Here is a 19,819-nt window from a genome sequence, read left to right as displayed (position 1 = left end):
CTGTCTACTTCTTGAAATGAATCACTGTCTACATGCTCTTACACCTTCTATATGAACATTTATGAACTATGAAGAGTAAGTTTCCCTAAAAACAAGTTCCATGTTGTTTAATTTAGAAGAAAAATAAAAAAAAAAAATAGAAAGAGAGAGAGAGAGAGAGAGAGAGAGAGAGAGAGAGAGAGAGAGAGAGAGAGAGAGAGAGAGAACACATTTGTGAATCATAATTTTTCTTTTTCCTGTCCCTATTAATCATTTTGTGGCCTCTAAGATTATCTCGAGTCATGGAGGGGTCCTGACCCACAGTGCTGTGTAGATATGATGAACGTGAAAACTGAATGAGCCACAGCTGCTTGACAATGAAGTTGCGATTGTGATTGGACTTGTGTCCAAAATTAGCACATCTAAACAGTATGATATGATGAAAATAACATCAAATAATATATCAACAGAAGAAGATAGAATTATTGAAAAAAAGTTACTGCTTGTCTTTGAGTTCATTTGAGTAGAGTATCACAGTTGTATCCCATGCTATACTTAGGCTGGGCGCATGATAGCAGATTCAGTGAATGAAAAGTAGAGATTATCTGCACATTAGATGATATGTTTCTTATATCTGGACTGAGACAGTTGAATGTTTTGGCTCCACTGGTTCTTCATTAGACGTCACGTTAAGTAAAGTGTTCCCTGTACCCTGCTAATGACACATTTGATAGCACCTGCCAATCACTTGACCAAGTAAAGTGTTCATATTCGAGTTAAGCGTTTGCTTGACTTTATTTGGCTGTCAATCAGCAATAAAGGTGAAACAATTTGAAACCTCATAATATTGTTTCATTAAAAAGTAAATCAGTGCATTTCTATGTATTGTCTGAAATAATTTCATTTTCAATGTGCTTTATGAATAAATTATTTTTAATTCCAAGTTAATATTCAGATATTATTTTGTTCATTGCCAACCTTGGTCTATGAGTCAGTGGTATTGACGTATCCAACACAGTGACATGAATAAAAAGGGAAAAGGTCTGAAGTGCTCGGAAGTCGAAAGAAATGTAATGACGATGTTCTTTGGTAGGGAACACAAAAGTTCAAAAGCCTTGAATCAGATGTATTTCATGCACAGACAACGTGTTAGGATACGCAGTGATGATTTGATTTGATTTGAGTCTTTTTTTTTCAACCATAATTACTTAAATGTATCACAATGGTGTATTTAGACAGTAAAAGACATGCAGAAGATGTGTGCGTCAATGACTGATTGAGTCATTGTTGAAACTATGCGGTGCAGCAATCTGTCTTTCAATTACAAACTAGTTTGATGTACTCATTGCTGATGTTGTAACAAAATGGTAACAAAAAGAATGCCCACACAGCTGAGGAGCCCAAGTCGAAGGCTACTTATGCTCTCCTGAATTCATCTCTTTGTTTGACATGTTTTACAGCTGCTAGACACATTTAATAAAACCTTTCATTTCACAGGCTCTTTGATCCTTTTCTTCTGAGTGACTTTGCTCATTTAGTCCATTCAGATCAGGTTGGTCCTGCTGGAGGATGTCTCTCTCCTGGCCTGACTCATCTGTCCTCCTGAGACACTGAACACCCTGACAGTTTGACCGCCCAGCCTCCTGGATCTGCTCATCCTCAGCATCATCCTCCTCCTCTGCTCCCTTCTTCTTCTAAGGTAGATGATCACGCCGTAGCCCACTACAGCTAGAGACATGCCTGTCCCAGCAGCCATCAGCACCAGGCTGGACACCAACATCTGCTTGCCGTCATGACGTTGGCTGCCGATTGTGGCCACACAGAGAAGCACCGTCCCACAGAGCATCACTGCCAGCCCCACGGCTAACATCAGGGCCGGGTCAGCCCTGCCGCCGCTCTTCAGCTGGTCGATCCTACGCCAGCTGTGCACACAATTCATGTCCTGGATGGCAGAGCTGAGAAGCTGCTTGAGCAGAACAGCCAGGGCTAAGAGGCAGAGGGTAGTTCCCACTCCGAGGCGCCACTCCCCGGACAGGCTGGTGGTGGTGGAGAGGAGGCCCACGCCTCCGAGGCCAAGCCCCAGTATGAGGGCCACAGAGGCACAGTAGCACAACAGGGAGCGGCGTGGCTCTCTGAACCACCACAGCTCCACTTGATCTTCCAGGACACGTCGCTGCATCAGAGTGGGGTCCAGGTAGAGACCTGGGGGGTGAAGGATGGTGTGGCGGGGCTGGTAAAAGGTCTGCATGTCAGGCATGGCAGTGGTCACAGCTCAGCCAGCCCAAAACCAGACTGACACCTTGCAAGAATGTGCAGAAAAAGTATTCACCACAACTATATAACTGTATTATCTCAGCTTCTGTGAAAACTCACTTGTTGTTGTATGAGTGTCAAATGTTGCTGTCCATCCTTTTGCATCCCATCACACAATTTCAGTCAAAGAATCACAATAGTTGGTTTCAAAGATCCGACAGTTGTTTGTTTCTGTTGCTTCATTCTGTAGAAGAGATGATGTTTCACGTATACTGTATATCCGGCTTCAAGGAAGGTTTTCCAATGGTCGAGCAGTAAACTTAATTTGCTCAAGCTGTCGTGGGGTATGGAACTCTGCCTAGTGTAGATGGTAGAATTATCTTGGCTTCACACTGGAGGCAGAAAAACAGTTAAGACCCCAGCCACAGAGAAGCAGGGATTTCCACTGTAATACTCACTGTAAGCAGAGAAGCGATGATGTTGTTGACATCCCGGCTGGGTATTGTGTACGTAGCCTGTCCAAGTGTCAGCTCATGATGGTCACTGTGACTGTAATAGCGTCACAAATTGCTAATCTGTGCCACTTCACATTCTCTCCCCCAGTGCCAGGCAGAACAGAGGACCCCCCCACCCACCCTCCCACCCTCCCACCCTCTCATCACACGGGAATACCATCTTGTCTGGTTAAGTGGGAAAAAGACAGGTCACAATAGAAGTGTTGGATCATGGTTCGGACAGAGATTGGCGACATTGTCCACCAATCCCCCAGACAGACAATGGGCTGACCGGCGTAAACAATGACGGTGCTGCAGGAGACGGGCGGGGGTGTGTGAGAGCTGTGGATAGGGTGTTGCATTGCTGTTGTGGAGGGCTGAGTGATGTCAGTGAGTAGTGATAATGGGCTTTCTGTGATCCTAACGATAGCGTCATTCACACACTATGTTGAGCCGCAGTGAATGCTGCCTGTCCTCAATGAGACGCTCACTGACAGAGGCCTGCTGATCTGTGTCTTCCAGTAGGCTAATGTTGCTGTCCCTAAGGATCTTCCTGTTTTTTTTCCCCCGTTGAAGTTTTAATTTTTTTGGGAGGGCGGGCTTTTCCTGTTGCGATGTGAGGGTCCTGGGACAGAGGATGTCGTATGTTGTTCAGATTGTATTTGACTTTTCAAACACAGATGCCGCTAATATGATTACAGTAATAAGGGACGCATTCTATTTTGTTGTTCTAGGGCCAGGGTCTTGTTATCATAAATACTGGCTTGCTAAACGGACTAAATGGAATGGACCATTGTTTATGTTCTAGTACACCTAAACTTTTGTGTGAGAAAGTAAGAAAGCTGTGATTGACAGCTGTTTGAAAGCAGGAGGCTTGATGCAGAGGTTTGGTGCAGACCAACCAGGTGTTTAGTTCACCAACAATGAACACTTACAACCATGGCGGTCATACTCTCCACATCACACACGGTGGCCCAATCCCAATCTCCACCCTTACGGACTCACAGACTTTTGAGGCACGCTCCCGATAAGTCCGTGAGGGTTTAGGGCTGTCCCACTGTCAAATCGTTGAGTGTTTGAGGGCTCTCTGGCAGACATTTTGAGCCTTTTATGAACACTTTCCGTAAGTCAGCATTAGATGCAGACTTTGCCCAAGGGAATTACCCACAATGTGACGTTAAACACGGGGTAACCAGTGGAAGTTCAGTGGACGTTCAGCCGGTCATATTCAATTTACACAGAAACATCAAGGATTAAAGATGGAACAAAAAAACAACAACATGAAATCAGAGAATATTTATTCATTTATTCATCAAATATTTGATTTTGTCATCGAAGCTGTTTTGACAGAAACGAGTAAATAGATTTTGTGAGGAAAAAGAGCCTGGAAGACGTTCAAATCAGGGGGTAAATAATACAAAATAAATACCCACAATTGCAGCTCCATCATATTTTTGACATCGTCATGGTATGTTGCAGCAAAGTGCTGTCCCATTCGTAATTACACCATCTCAAGCCCTCACTGTCTCTCACACTCAACCACTTTCCAGGTGACGTCAGTAAGTCCTTGAGGGTTCAGGGTTTGAGGCTTTAGGGGGGACATTGGGATTGGGCCTATGGACCATGGCAAGGCCAATTGAATGACGGCTGGGACGCGGTCTTGATCTATGAGGTATCACACATGCGCAGTGTAATTGGAGCTGCGATGTTGGGACAGTTACAGCAGATGGCGCTAGAATTAAAGGGCTGGTGTCCGCTCAGGTTCAGGCTCAGAACATAGACAGCACTTTTGTGGTACACTCGTGCACCACACTTTACTGCACACGTGTTGTACTCCAATTATCTGACGCACACCTCTTTTAACTCTCCTTGGGTCACGTGCAGCATGTGGTCCTGACAGCAGCATGCTTTATCCTGCCACACGCAACATAACCATAGTAGAGGGGGATCTGTCCCCCACCTGACATCAAAACTACACAAACCACAACAAAGATATTTAAAGCCATTTCCACTGCACTAATGTCAATAATCGGCTTAATCTTAAACTACAGATTCAGATCATACACATTACACGAGAATCATACAAAACCTACACTACAGGTTCAAGCACACTAACACCCCTACACCAATTACTACATGGTATCTCCCAGAACTTAAACAAATGGGCGCTCAGATGCTCAGATACTCAGGGAACGCTTTTAATAACCTGAACACCATGGAAAGGAGACAGAGGTGAGTGACCTCAAAACAAACATTACACGTTACGTTACTGCACAAGCATGTGACATTTAACACCACATTCGATCCTTGTCATTTTGGCAAAGGGTACACATATCACAATGAGCACAATGAGCTAAACATAAATTGCCAAACTGAGTGTGCATATAAATTCATCATTGTGTATTGACTTTGTGTTGCTTGAGGGTGCCTCCTTGTTACCTTTGTTCGCGAGCAACAACATACAAATGCATAAAATAGTTTGTGTGGTTGGATGAACAACCAACAGGTTAGAGAGGTTTTATAGGCTGCTGAACAAGGAATGGGAAAACATGGCCGGTCTCCAGTGAATTACAGCTGAGAGCAGCTACAATATAAGACACGCACAATTAATACAAGTCAAGTTTGTGCCTAATTTCTTTTACAGTATACAAATTGTGCTACAAAGTACACTAGCAATGAAGAGGACTTTAATTGCGATGTCCATATGTTTAACTGCACATATTTATGTGATAGTTATACTTCCAATACATTCTCTTTAGTTGAGGCTACTCTTTTTGATTTTGAGATGGTCAGATTCAGATTTTGAGATGTAAATGTAACATGCAGTCCCCATGACTTCAGGTGTTCTATGAGGATGTTTACTTTGTTTTAATGAGAAAAAGAAAGAAGATAAAGGAATAACATTTATGAACAAATGGTAGAATGGAAAGGTAGAAGGGCAGACGGACGGATGTTGGTTTTACAAAGTGCTGACACTGTTTTCTGCCTGCAGTTGGTCCTTGGCAGTCTACATTATCAGAGATTGTATTGCAATTGCTGCTGTTCTATCTGATTTTTAGTGTTACAATAAATTGTATTTTTGGATTATTGCACCTCCTTTTTCATACAGTATTTCATACAGACGACTTCATTGGAATGACTTTCTGCCATAAGTCTGGAGGAAATGTTTGCATTTCCTGTGTAGGAGCCTGATCTTAAACCCTCAAGGACACCATAAGTTACAATGACCATATGAATGAGTGCTGGAATGGGGTTTGTTGGGTGGGTGACCATCAATCCATCCAGCCAATGATTTTGCTTAAGTACCGGTTACTTGAAAGGAAATAAGTGAGTCCAATGGAGTTACAGTGACTCCTATCAACCACAAGGTAGCAATGTAACCATGTTTTGACACTCAAATCAAGACATAAGGAAGGACATATTGGTATATTATAAAAATGACTGTTATTTGTGATCGTTACAAATCATTGCCCTCACCTTTGCTGCACCATCAGTTGCTAGTCAACTTCAGCAGTGAACAGCTGGTAAATGTGTATATTTAGCTTTTAGCCTTGTCTGTTGCATTCTGGGAGGGACTCCAGAAGGGCTCACTGGATGTAGAAAATTGATAAACAAATGGAAGACACAGATGTGTGAATAAATGTGTTTGGACACCGACATGTTTTTTAATTTATTGTCACTGTACAATTGTCTGTCCAAACATGTGGACTATTGATTTAAAAAAGGACAATAACTCCTGTAGTGCTCTCTCAAACCTCCGTAAAGATTAAAGACGTCATAGTCACTGGTTCATTATCAATGTACAGAGCCAAATCAACAAAAATGTTTAAAAAAATTGTAAATGTGCTTTAAAAGTTGACCGTAAGACACATATTTGAGTAAAACAATATTGACTTTATTCATTTAATTGGACCAGGGATCTATAAAATATTTCTTTTGTGGCATAAATACAACCATTTATCTAAATATTGCCTCAACAGTAGTTGTATAAAACACATGTATTCCTATAGAAAACGAGTGTTGATGAAAAGATCAACCTGTAGAGGGCAGCAGCATCTAGGTTTAGACTGCAACCTGTACAGTACATGCAGTGCTTGAAGAAGTACTCAGACCTTTCGTTTAATTAAATGACACAGTAAAAAAAATGCAGTTAACATCTAAATGTGGTCAAGAGTAGTAGTGGAGTAGAAGCGTAACTTATATTAAAAAAACACATTTTTAGAAATTCAAAATTGCACTTAAGTACAGTAATTGAGTAACTATAATTGCATTCCACCGCTGTGTAGATGTCATAAGACTTCCCACCTTCAGTTTACTGTATGTTCAGATAGACACTGAAGACTCTCAGAAATCCTCTTTTTTTTATCTTAAGCAAATTATTACTTATTATTTCTTGTAATCTTGTTTAATACATACACTGTGAATATATACAAAGCTTAAATACATCTTTCAATATGATTTATTTAAGAAGCACATCGACAATAAACTCCAATATGTTTTTACACATTTGGTTTTAAACTGGGTGTGTGGAGGAAGGATAAAATTATTCTTCGCGGCTTAAAAAAGTGATTGTTTGTTCTGGTTAAGATTAAAGAAGAGGGCTGCGAGTTGAGCAGAAACTGCAGCCTCCACAGACCTGCAGCTTTTTGCTTTCTGACACAAGTTGGTGTCCAAGAATGTCTCATAGAGAGAGATTTGTGTGAACAGTTTCTCATTCTGGCCCGACACTGCAGCAGCTGATTTCACTGACAGGTGCGACATCAACCGGCGAGGATGAACTAATCTCATAGCTGCAGACCACTGGGTTAGACAAACAGGGCTTGTGACCAGAGCATCGCTGTTCCAGTTTCCCCTCAAACAGCTGGTGGGAGGAAACAAACGTGGCTCTCTCATCTCTCTAAAGCAGCTGTTGAGGTGTTCTTGAGGTACAGAAACCCAATTGCTTCAGTGCTCGGAGGCCATGGGTGGATAGGGACTCTTTAACTGCAGCTGTGTGGATGCAGAGCAGAGAACAGCTGGGGGGGGCAGTATGCACGCTCAGCAAATGTTCCCTAAAGGTTCATGAAATAAGAAATGTGGCCAGAATAGAAGTCACACTAATTACTGAAATGCTGCTCACGTGTAGAAGGAACTGCTGATTTCCATGATTGATGTGACAGTATGTGAGGATGGTGGAAGCCTCTCTTGAATCCAGAATGTGGAGAAAATGTGGGCACATCATCCATACTGGATGCTGTGACAAATGGAGAGGACCTGCTGCCAATTCCTGAGGCCCCTGACAACAGATGGACACACTATACGCAAACACAGACAAACCTTACCAATCCTGATTTATTTTTGTATGGCCTTAGTTTAACCAGATGTCACTCAGGCTGAGATGTGTCATGAAGGGACTTCATAAAGCAACTGATCTGTAAACAGACTGTCGAAAAACCTTGAGTGCTGTACCCTCCAAGATAATAAATATTTCATCTGCAGCGTATCAATTTGTGAGGAAGTAGACAGCTATTGCATTACATGTCACACAAACCTCTGCTCAGCAAGAGTTGCCTCTTCACAACTATAACTCAATACCCAAAATATTGAACGATAGCTACAATCCCCACACCTACTGACATGGTGATATCTTGACTTGTGCCGGGTTGACACGTGGTTTTGAATGATCGACTACTATTGGACTGGGTTGCCTTGTTCCCCTCTGGATGAATTGAGACAACGTTGGTGATCCTGGGACTTTTAATCCAGAGCATCAAGTAAATGTAATTTGTTAAAACATTGGATTATGACCAAATACCTGCAAAACTAACAACATTCCCTCCAGCCTCAACTAAACCTTTGTGGTTATGCTTTTTACCAAATTGTACATGTAAAATATTGTTCTGCACCTATCATCAAGCCAAACTCCTTGTATGTGTAACGTACTTGGCAATAAACCGTCTCTGATTCTGATTCAGAACGAAGATGGTGAACATGGCAATCATTACCTGCTAAGCATTAGCATATTAGCATTGTGAGCATGTTAGCATGCTGACATTAGCATTTAGCTCAAAGCAAAGTTGCTAGTGACACTGTTGATAGTCTTGTTTCATTTTTAATTTACAAGTCAAAGTAAAATAAAAAGTGCTAGTGGACGGGGCACTGAGACCAGAACAAGATCTGCTCTTGTATATTTTCTAGTATTTGCATATTTCAGTTGATTGACAACCTCTCTCTCTCTCTCTCTCTCGCTCTCTCTCTCTCTCTCGCTCTCTCGCTCTCTCGCTCTCTCGCTCTCTCGCTCTCTCTCTCTATCTCTCTCTCTCTCTCTCTCTCAGATACACGCTGCCTCCTGCTTAATCCTCAGCGAGCTAAAAGCATTTCTCATGACTCACTACTCACAGCAAATTCACTGTAAATTCAATTCAGTGCGTGTTATCTCTGATGGGTGAGAATCAGATTTGCAACTAAACCAAAAGCATTTGTTGGGCAACATCAATTATCCGTTGCTTTATTTTTCACCTGAGCAAGGCAGATGGGGCACAAATGATAAAGCATACTGTAATTTACGTTTTATGATTATCTTTTAAGGTGCAAAATCTACAGTAGGTGAGCTCTTACTATAAACAACCAGGTCTGTACGTGTTTCATAGTAAGTCTATATTGCATGATGGGGCTCATACACCCTAAGGAGACAGACATTTACTCTAAAAACTGAAGACTTAGTGCTGAGGGTTTAATCTCGAAGACACTTGTGCAGAATATATACAGCTGTCTGTGTTGGGATATTTTAGCTTTAGCTTTTCTGGGTCTGGAAATGAGCAAATATCACATATTTTATATTTCTAATATACAGATTTAAAGACTAAACTCCCAACTGTTCTTTTAATCGTTTGGTCTGCTCATACTGCCTCATTCTTGCTGGATGGTTGCCATGCAACCATGACAACAGGCCCCCAACTTTTCATTTTTTCCTCTCCTCGGTGTCGTGGCTTTATTGGCAGTGAAGAGGCTGCAATGTGTATGCCAGCGTCTGTGTGTGTTTTTACTCTATGTTGAGGTCGGGAGGAAGATTAAGTTATCCTTCAGCTTATCTCCATTAAAATGACTGATTATGCTGTCAGCAATGGTCGTGGCCTAGATTTGAAAGAGAGCTTTGTTTGCTCTGGCTGGAAGCCAGTAGGCTTTGTAAATACTAACGATGCACTTTTATCTGCGGACGAGTGTCACCTCATTGTGTTTATTAAGAGCAATAATGGAGTTTTGTTAATGGAAGAGGTACAGGGGACCTTTTTCCTGTTGCTGCTGCCACCGAGAAACCGTATAGCCTGAGGTTCACTTCAGCATCATTTGCATATAGATGAGAATCACCTCACATTATTGCACGGGGGGTATATTAATAAAGGGGTTGTTGAACAGGATACGCTACTGTACAAGAGACTTGTGTCGATGCTAAAACAGGTGGGGCCCAGAGCGCTGGTTTCTGCCTCACTGAAGCCACATTGTCCCATGAGTTTCACCTCCCTCTGCTCTTCATCAGGATTCATGAAGGATTTAAGAATTTGTTATGTGTGCGGATCCACTGACAAGTCCCTGAGTAGACTTCTAGCTAGCTTTTCTAAATGACTCCACCCAAAGAGAACACAATAACACCACAGGGACACTAAAATTGCTTGACCTCCTGATCCCTTCATACCTGCTCCTGCTGGTCCACTCCGCTGTACCACTATTACCAGTCCGTCATGATCCAAAATTGATTTCACTGGCTCAGTGGGTGTGACATGGACAACCCCAGGGCCCACTTTCTCTTTTTCTCACTCTTGCTCACACACTTGTTGGCCTAGCTTACACATTCCCTCACAGTTGTACTTTCTTGATAAGTATTAGTAGCCTATACTGATTATCTGGATAAATGCTGCATTCAAATGCATTACTTTCGATTGAGAGCTTTGATTGAGCTTATTTTGCTAAGCCACATACGCTAATTAAGTGTCACTGTGAGTTCTTTATCTTTGTTACGGCTCAGTCTTACGTTCAGATTTGCTTTTTCTTTTTACTTTTAGTACAGACTGCGGCTGCCCTAACAAGAAAGTGCTGTTGCATGTATAGCGCAATCCCAATGTCCTTAAGGCATGCACCCTCAGGGACTTAACTGACGTCACAAATGGAGTGTGAGAGGCTGCAAGTGCTTGAAATGGTATAAACACAAATGGGACAGCAGTTTGCAGCAACATATAATTTTACCTCGATGAGACTAAAACATGTTATGTACAATTGTGTTGAAAAAAAGAGAGACGGTTATACTCCCTGAATTTGAATGTCTTCCAGGCTCTTACCTTACGAGACAAGAGGTAACTGTCAAATAATCGATTTACTTGTTTTTGTCAAAACTGTCAATAAGCAAAGTTAAAAGAAATGGTTGATGAATAAACCAGGTGTGTAATATACTATATGCTTGCATTGCTCTGCTTTCATGTGTTTTATGAATCATTCTAAATCCTTAATGTTAATGTTTCTGTGTAGTTTCTGTTTTTTTTTTAAACATCTCCGGGGTTAACTTTAATGTCAGAATGCTATGAATTGTGGATAAAAAAAGAAAGTGTGCATACTGTCTTTGAGAGAGCCCTTAAGAATAACCAGAAAATCATGCTGGTTCGCAAAATGCGACCGGATGCAGGACATCCTGGTATTTTTGGCACACTGACTTTGACATACAATGTATTTGTAGACGTTGAATCTGTTTGTGGCATACTAAATAGTCTGGTGGTATTGGAAAGCACAGGATATACCCCCTTTTGGGCTGACTGACTACAAGGCTTTGGGTTGATAGCAGCTGCCCGTCTCCCTTCTTGCGTTGCTGCATCAAGGACACAGGACACGAGGTGAAAGAGAGTTCAACACTTAAAATGTCAACACACTCCTTTGCTTGTTGGAAGAACAACATCTCTAAGAAGATAGAGCATCTCCAGAGGCTGCTGACCTACCGACTGACTGTTCTGCCTGTGATCTGGAGAACGTGCATTTTGACCTTATGTCCGCATTTAAGGCTGAGTGACAACTGTATGCAAGCGTAGCTGAGAGGAGAAGATACCATGTGTGGTATTAATTGTTTCTGTATGTCTAGCAGAGGTTAAATACCCCTTAAAGCAGCAACCTTCAGAATTGAGGGTGGCTATGCATTTGTGACCACATTCCTGTGTATCCCTTGAATCGCTGTTGATCGGTTCGCCTTGAATTCAAGATTCAATAAACCTTCAGTCTACGACAGTGAAAGTCTCTTGCTGCTTCTTCTTCAGTCTCACAATATTTCTATCACAGTGTTGACTGCAGTGCTATAGTGTCTTGCAAGGTTGTATTGTCTTTAACTGGTTGTGGTTGTGTAATTGGATAGGGATGAGACGATGGCTTGAACGTTGATGTCGTCTTCATCGTCCCAGTGTTTAACAGCAAGTTGTTTCAGATCTGGGTGGCACTCTTTGGTGGGGGCTGTAGATGTGCAAGTAAGTGGTTTTTTTTAATCATAATTTATTTTCACTTAACCTGCATATCAATTTGCAATCCTCACACTACAGTGTAACACAGAAAATGTGTTGCAATTTAAGCCTGAGTCTGTTTGAATGTAAAGATTTCATATCATTTCAGTCGGGGATAAAATTAGATAAAGAATATCATAATATCAGGGTAGTATTATACCCAGCCATGTTTACTGTTGAATTCAAATAATCAATACTTGAGTTAAATATTTAGTTATTTTAAACTTACATTACTTTTAATCCATTGCGGCCACAGTAACCCAGCACTTTTATGTGTATTTGTGGCCTGCATAAATTACTTGTTGCTCTGTCTGTTCTTTCTTCTATTCTGTTCTACTCTATTCTATTCTAATTTGGAGCTTCAAACAGTACCATTAAATAGCAAATGAAGGCTCCTTTAGCTGCTGTTATCATACTGATCGAAAGCTTCGGAACAGCTTCAACATGGACCTCGTTTTCTCTTCAATTTCAAGGAGGAGAAATACAGCGAATATAAATACAACAATTCTATTCTACACTCTTCTACTCTTCTCCCCGCCCCACGCGCTGTCGTCACGCACCGGGCAGCCAGTGAGGCGGAGGGAGGGGGTGTCTCACAGCGGAGAGGCAGGCAGCAGCGTCGCAGCGTTACAACAAGAGCGGCTCTCGGGCTTTGTTCAGTGGATGTGAATGAGCTCCATCACCTCCTTCAGAAATGTGGACGGATATAAGGACGTTGCTACTTTTTCATTCGCTTCTCCTGAGGCTTCATTTCTCGGAAGGTCAGTGTGCTTTCCCCCCCCCCAGCGTGTGAGACGTTTATGAAATAAAATATAAACCGTGTGTGTGTGGGTGAGTGATGGAGGGGGGGAGGATGTGGAGGTGAGAGATTGGAAGCGCTGCCGGTACTCACGCGCGTGTGCTTTTGTTACTAAGAGGAGAACAAAAAGACAAACTTCTCTTTACGTTATAACGCAAGGACATGACTTGTTTGATTTGAATGTGTGATAGTTTGGTCTCTGAATGAATTGATTCGAGGTTTAGCATATGTCATGTGTTTCCCGGCTGTGAGCGTCCATACTGCATCAGAGGTACAGCTGTAGTAGCCCGGACTGAATCTTTGTCTCTGTGTTGTGGATAATTATGTCCGGCAGACACGGGGCCTCTTCTGCTGCGGTTTCCTCCTCCTCCTCCCGTGACAGCTTTTAATTATCACGGTAAAGTAGATAAAAAAAATTAAAAAAACTGAAAGAAAACGGGGATCATGACGCTCCCAGCGCCTCAGCCAATTGACCTGAATGAATGCTGAATATCAATTGGGCATTCATTTGCAATTACAGTTGAACTACAAGCGGTTACTACTCCGCGATGTCCGTTTGTTTTGCTGATCCATCTGGGTGCTGTTCTCCCCTCATCGGTTTTTCTTCTTCTTCCAGCAACGGATGAGTGTGAGGATGGACAGTTTCAGTGCAACAACAAAAGGTGTATACCGACCATCTGGAGGTGCGACGACGATGACGACTGCTCGGACAACAGTGATGAAGAAAACTGTCGTAAGTGTAAAAACAGTGGAGAAATGGAGACACATAAGCTCTGTTAACTGAGAAAAAATTCACCTGTGATGATTGGACTGTTATGCAAATATCACCATCAATGGCAATAAGCTGTGACAATGACATCAAAATAGAACAAAATAATAAAGATAACTTAATTAGGTCACGGCAACCCCCCCCTCCCCCTTCCCAATGCCAACCACCAAGAGCAATTAACTGAAAATGTGTACTAAAACCTTAAAGCATCAGATTGTATTCTTTGAATCTTAAAGACTATTGACTATTTTTTTTAATCCATGAAAAAGGTTAAAAAAAGAAAAGACATACTATTTCTTTATATCATTCATTTCATAGACAATAGCTGGAACTGCTCCCATCAGCCATGAAAGCTTCCCTTAATGGCCTGTTCATGACTGGAATATGTATTGAAGCCGAAGCTAAAAATATTAAACGTTGTGAACCTGAAAAGGCACCCATATATCCCAGTGGTCTCTGCCCTCTCATCATTTAGTATTTTTTTTTAGTATTTAGTATTTTAGCGTTTTCTCGATTCTCTCATTATGCAGGACAGTGTCTTATTTTTAGGGAGCTATTAAAGCTTTCAGAGTTAACAGAGAGGCACAAATAAAATCAAGTTTTGAGTGGAGATCAGGCAAGTGTGTGGGTGTGCCTTAGGCCCAGATTGTGTGCATGGGATTTCATATATATATATATATGTATGTGTGTGTGTGTGTGTGTGTGTGTGTGTGTGTGTGTGTGTGTGTGTGTGTGTGTGTGTGTGTGTGTATATATGTGTATATATATATATATGTGTGTATATGTATATATGTGTGTATATGTATATATGTATATATACGTATATGTATATATGTATATATATGTGTATATATATATATGTATATATACACACACACACATATATGTGTGTATATATATATGTGTATGTATATATATATGTATATGTATATATATGTGTATATATATATATATATATATATATATATGTGTGTATATATATATGTGTGTGTATATATACATACATACATACATACATACATACATACATACATACACACACACACACACACACACACACACACACACACACACACACACACACACACACATATATGTGTATATATATGTGTATATTGAGCTCAACCAGCATGCTTTTTTAAATGACGGTTGATTGGGTGGAACCATTTTCCAATCTCCAAATAAGACGCTGTCCGGCTGAGAGACGGATTGCGTGGTGCGTCGGTTTAGTGCACAGCACAAAGCTCTGACAGGTATTTTGGATGTGTTGTTCTGGGCAGAAATAATAACATTCCAGTTTCCTTTCTGAATGCGAGCCTGTGGCCTATATTGTGGAAGGTTTCTTGCGCTGAAACCAGGGAAGTTGTGCCAAAGCTAGAATCCAAGCCCTGCATGTTTGCCATGCAGCAATGTTGTTTTGTGGTTAATTGTGGCTCGGGAGGAATTCCTGCGCCTCCCCACACATGAATACATACTCTGTATCTCTCCTCATACCTCTCTGTCTTTGTTTGTTTCAGTTTCTTTCTCCCACAAACTCCCACGCACATGGACCTGTTGTATACCAACACCTCATGGTTCCGTGGCGTTATTCTGGAGGTGTTGCTATTGTCGCCCTGTTTCTGAGGCCAGCAGGACGAGTCCTTGGGCATGCCAAAGAAAGCCCGTAAATTGGAGCATCGTAGCTCTAGCTCTCGCTCTCTCTCATAGCATCTTTGCACTAATCTGAGATAATAGCTCAATTGCAGCCTTCTTAATGATCACTTTGGGCATGCTGGCTTTGAGACACCCAGACACAGGGCAGTGGGCCAGTAGAGCCACCAAGCAAACAAACACATGTGTATGATCATTCAATTTAAAAACTAGCGCTGCATAGATTTACAGTGTACGCTGTCGTTTGAATACTATGCCAATATTTCAATGAATCAACTGAACTGAAACAGCATTTTTCACGAGGAAACTTGCACTGCTAAGAGCGTCCCCAGAGACGCTTAAAATCCTTACTCTATCAGGCTTTAGTTCCTCTGTGTTTCCTTTATGAATGAAATAGGAAATTGTCAGAGAGGTTTTATTACCCCCTGTGTTTTTTCCATCAGGCAGAGCTTCTGACAAAGGGTTTGAGGGAAAACACTCCTGCTGAAAGCCTTTTAAGCTGAGACTGCTGTCAACCCACCATTTGATGATCATGACAGTCCGCCATTACTTGCCATTATGTTAGCGAGTGGCCTTCACACGGTGTCCATTTCTTTTCCTGGTGTGTGCTGTATCTGCGTGGGCAGGCGGATGAGGCAGAGTGAGATTTGTCTCTGCACTTGCATCAGCAGTGTTGGACCACTGATTGGCTAAAGCATAGTACTTGTTCAACTTTTACCCTGTGTGATTTGGAGAAGAGGTTCTCCGGCACTCTGTGCCGCTCTGGCAACATTTAATTAATGTGTTACTGTTGAAGTCACTCTCAGGGGTCGCTTCTGTGAACTCTTTCTAGTTCTACATCTGAGGAGGCTGAAAGACAGAGGGACAGACATTGTAGTGCGCAGTGAAGTGTAAACCTGCACAACATATGCTGCACAGGGGGAGATTGCGGTAAGGATTTAGCTTGTACACACAGCAAATCCTGTGCGGGAATTTCACAGCTTGTTGACTATGAAGCATTTGTTTACATGTTTCTAAATGGTTGAATGGATGGTCTCCTGTTTTTATTCTACTTTTATTCATAATTTATTATTTGACAACACAAGGCCAAGCCCAAGAGTTTAGTGACTGAATGTGTGCAACAGACCACGGTTATGAAATATGCAGGAGGAAACCTTTGCCGCAGCTCCTTATTTGTCATGCCAGTGTCACCTTATATCCAACCTGCCTGCTGCTTGTAGTTGAACCTCAAAGAACAGGTGTAAATATCTTAAAACGCTGCTATTGCTCATACCCAGCATGCATCATCCTCCTCCACCCTGTTCCTGTTCCTAACCCCATCCCCCACCACTCCACCCCCGAGAATGCATCCCATCACCATCCCCCATCATCCCAACTCTATCCCCCCACTGACCAGTCACTCGCTGCATGCACCCATACATTCATGCATGCGTGATTGCACTCATAAGTATGCGTGGACAAGTATGGACCAGACGCACGTGAGCATAAATGCATAAATAATCCCAAATGAATGCGCACCAATGAACTCTGAACCTTTCAGCAGAATTTGAAAAAGTGAAGATAGATAAACCACGGGAGAAACTCTACATTTTGTTTACTGGTTGAATCACATTTCTGGGGAGGATGAGATGCAAAGCCTCCCTGCCTCCCGCCTCGTCTGCAGTTGACAGCAGTGGAGGCAACAAAGGAATTGTGCCTTGAATTCTCAAAGTCAGATTTGTGCAAACTCTGACACGGAGCCGCCGTTTAATCTTCGCCCTGATTACAGCAGCAATATCGGCCAGTTTCCATCTATCTGCGTTACCTTCAAAGTCCAGCACATCGACTTTCTCCTCATCCTTGAATGTGATCACGATCCACATCATCCGTGTTTATGAATTTAACATCAATACCTGCAGGGATGCATTTTCACACCGCCACTCAGAGCTCACACAGCATTCTCTTATTTTCCCCGGAGATGCAGAGTCAGCAGCAAACTGTGTGCCTCCTCCTTTTGTGTTCTTTTACCGAATAAATCCGCACAACTCCTTCAGAGTCCAACTCACTTGCGAAACTGCTGGTGCGCCTCCACACCTCCTGGAGTCACAATGAATTTCTTCATCCCAAAGCCTTTCAGTGGATGCAGCCTCCTCTGCTGCTGTAACCAAAGTCCTGCCAACACACCAAGTTTTACAAATGCACAAAGTGTCCCTCCAGCTTTGCTTAGTGCTTTATTCAACAGTGTTTAAACCTCAGCTGCTTTTTGCTCTGCTTATATCTGACACCAGTTAAAGAAAGAGTAAAACCACGAGTGTGAACTCTGTGTGCAGGTATTTTTTATGTATGTCGTCCCAGGACTATGGTCCGTGATCTGGATGTTCTCTATGGTCTTGCACAGTCTGTACATTGACTACATTGTCGAAGATTAGTTTCGGCTTCCAACCGTTTTGCTTTTCTTTGGAGCTTCTTGTGTGTTTCTGGTAAAGAGCTTATGCGATGTACACTGAAAGGCCCCGTGGCCCTCTGAATGTCTTTTCATCTCTTGACAATAGTCACGATTGCTCACTGGCTTTAACTTTGAAATCCTTTTCATTTTCTTTAAAACGCTACAGGTGTTGCTCTGGATAGAATGACGGAGCTCTGAGAAACATGGTATTTAATGGCAACTGAGAGAAAGAGGGCCTCACATTATGGGATTGGCTTTTGTATTGATTATCCCATTTGATTTTTTAGATTTTTCTTTCAATTGCCTTCTGCTTTTTCAAAAAAGAATTTGCTGTCAGAAATCTCTCAGACCCATTGATGCTGACCTACAGTCTTGTGTGGCCTGCATCACCGTCTATTGGTTTAAATTGACCTATTTGGAAGCAATTTGGTCCCATTGCCATCCACATTATAGCCACCATCTAGATATCTGAATTCCTCTCCTCTCTGCAAAAGAATCCAACGAAAATCAGGAAGAAATTTGCTGTTCCCTGTGGCACCAACACTTCCAGGCAACTCTACTCTATTGTTGTTTATAAGTTGTACTGGGCACTTCCCAGCCAGGGATCTACTTGTAAATGCATAATAATAATAATACAGTAACCTGTGATGTTCTGGGGGAAAGAGAGAGACTCATCATCCTGATGTGTTTCAGACTTATCAGTGTTGAAAACGTGTCTCGTTTTAGTTTTTTCCTTTGTATTTCCCCCCACAGTTGCTGCTGCTGCTTGTCTGTGTTTGACAGCGTACCAGTGAGGCGTTGTTGATGGTGTGGAAAAACAAAGACAGTGGGATAAAAAAAAAAATCATTCTGCCCTGCAGGGTGAGACGGGGCGGTTGTTTGTGTTCGTATCGAATTCTCTCCATAATCTCCACGGCTGTTGACAACCGTACGAAGCGTGGAAAGGATGATGCCTTTATCTCGCCATGCAATGAGGCAGGTTTTCCACGGGTCTGTGGTCAATTTATGTTCCGTTAACTCACTCACTCGCAGTTCACATAATCATGATAAGCAGCACAATTTTGAATCTCCCAGAGGTCGATAGATGGATATTGTAGATTTCTTAGCTCAGTTTTTATTTTTTTCAACTTAATTTTAAGCAAGCTGCAGAGCACACACATAAATACAATTCAGATATTTTTGACCTTCCCATTAAACAGTAAATTCAATTTGTAATGGTGTACATGTCCAAACGTTCATTAATATTAATTCTGTTTTAAATCATCTCCCAGTCTGACCGCTAGACGGTGACTAGACATTTTCTACCTGGAAACATTTCGTGCATTTATTGACTTCACGTGTCTACAAACGCTCACTAGACATCTGTATCAGGCCATTGCATGCCCAAAGTGATATATGAGAGAGAGAGAGAGAGCGAGAGAGAGAGAGAGAGAGAGAGAGAGAGAGAGAGAGACTCTTGCCCTCTGTCATTTATATATTTCAGCACCTAATAGAAAGCTTTTATTTACATAATTTTATACTTTACACCTCCCAAAAAGCTTATTTGTTTATTTGGAAGGAAAATATGCTGATATTTCGTGCTTTCAACACTGGATTTTTGTCTTAAACGTTTGTTTTTAAGTCAATTGACTTCATTCTGCCTTTTATATTTGAATCATGCATAAAATAGTCACAGATGAAGTGATGCTGTGACACATGGCTATAGTTTTTGTACAACCGTTGCTCAGTGGCAGTGATATGGACCCAGGTTAGCTTGAAAGTCGATAACACACATGCTGGAGGTTTGAGAGAAGATGCATGCTCTGTGAACACAGGCCCCGGGGCCACGGGCATCCAGGCACACACCGCCTTTCATCCTGAATCACTGTCAGAAAAACACAAAACCACAAGGGAGGATGTTGGCATGTATTGCAATAACTGGCCCTTTGCAATGTGTGATTC

The 19,819-nt window shown here is 41.9% G+C and overlaps 2 protein-coding genes across 2 annotated transcripts in view; one reads left to right on the top strand and one right to left on the bottom strand.

Moving 5' to 3' along the window:
• Nucleotides 1–1,522: 1,522 nt before the first annotated feature.
• Nucleotides 1,523–2,227, bottom strand: tmem125b (transmembrane protein 125b; the record flags this gene model as incomplete). The annotated part of the gene is made up of 1 exon (XM_079285234.1): nucleotides 1,523–2,227. The coding sequence occupies one exon, from the start codon at nucleotides 2,225–2,227 to the stop codon at nucleotides 1,523–1,525; it is 705 nt and encodes a 234-aa protein (XP_079141360.1).
• A 10,702-nt stretch (nucleotides 2,228–12,929) lies between these two features.
• The window catches only part of LOC306789328 (low-density lipoprotein receptor-related protein 8-like), a gene marked incomplete at both ends in the record, with an annotated part of 67,568 nt that continues 60,678 nt past the window's right edge, over nucleotides 12,930–19,819 (top strand). The window contains 2 exons of the mRNA XM_079285228.1: nucleotides 12,930–12,996; nucleotides 13,651–13,767. Coding sequence (XP_079141354.1) covers nucleotides 12,930–12,996; nucleotides 13,651–13,767 — 184 coding nt within the window. The remainder of the gene's footprint in view (nucleotides 12,997–13,650; nucleotides 13,768–19,819) is intronic.

The sequence above is a fragment of the Melanostigma gelatinosum genome (genome assembly GCF_949748355.1).
Source record: "Melanostigma gelatinosum genome assembly, chromosome: 15".
Lineage (NCBI taxonomy): Eukaryota > Metazoa > Chordata > Actinopteri > Perciformes > Zoarcidae > Melanostigma > Melanostigma gelatinosum.
Note: the sequence above shows the minus strand (reverse complement) of the source record. Positions and strands in the feature narration are given on the sequence as shown.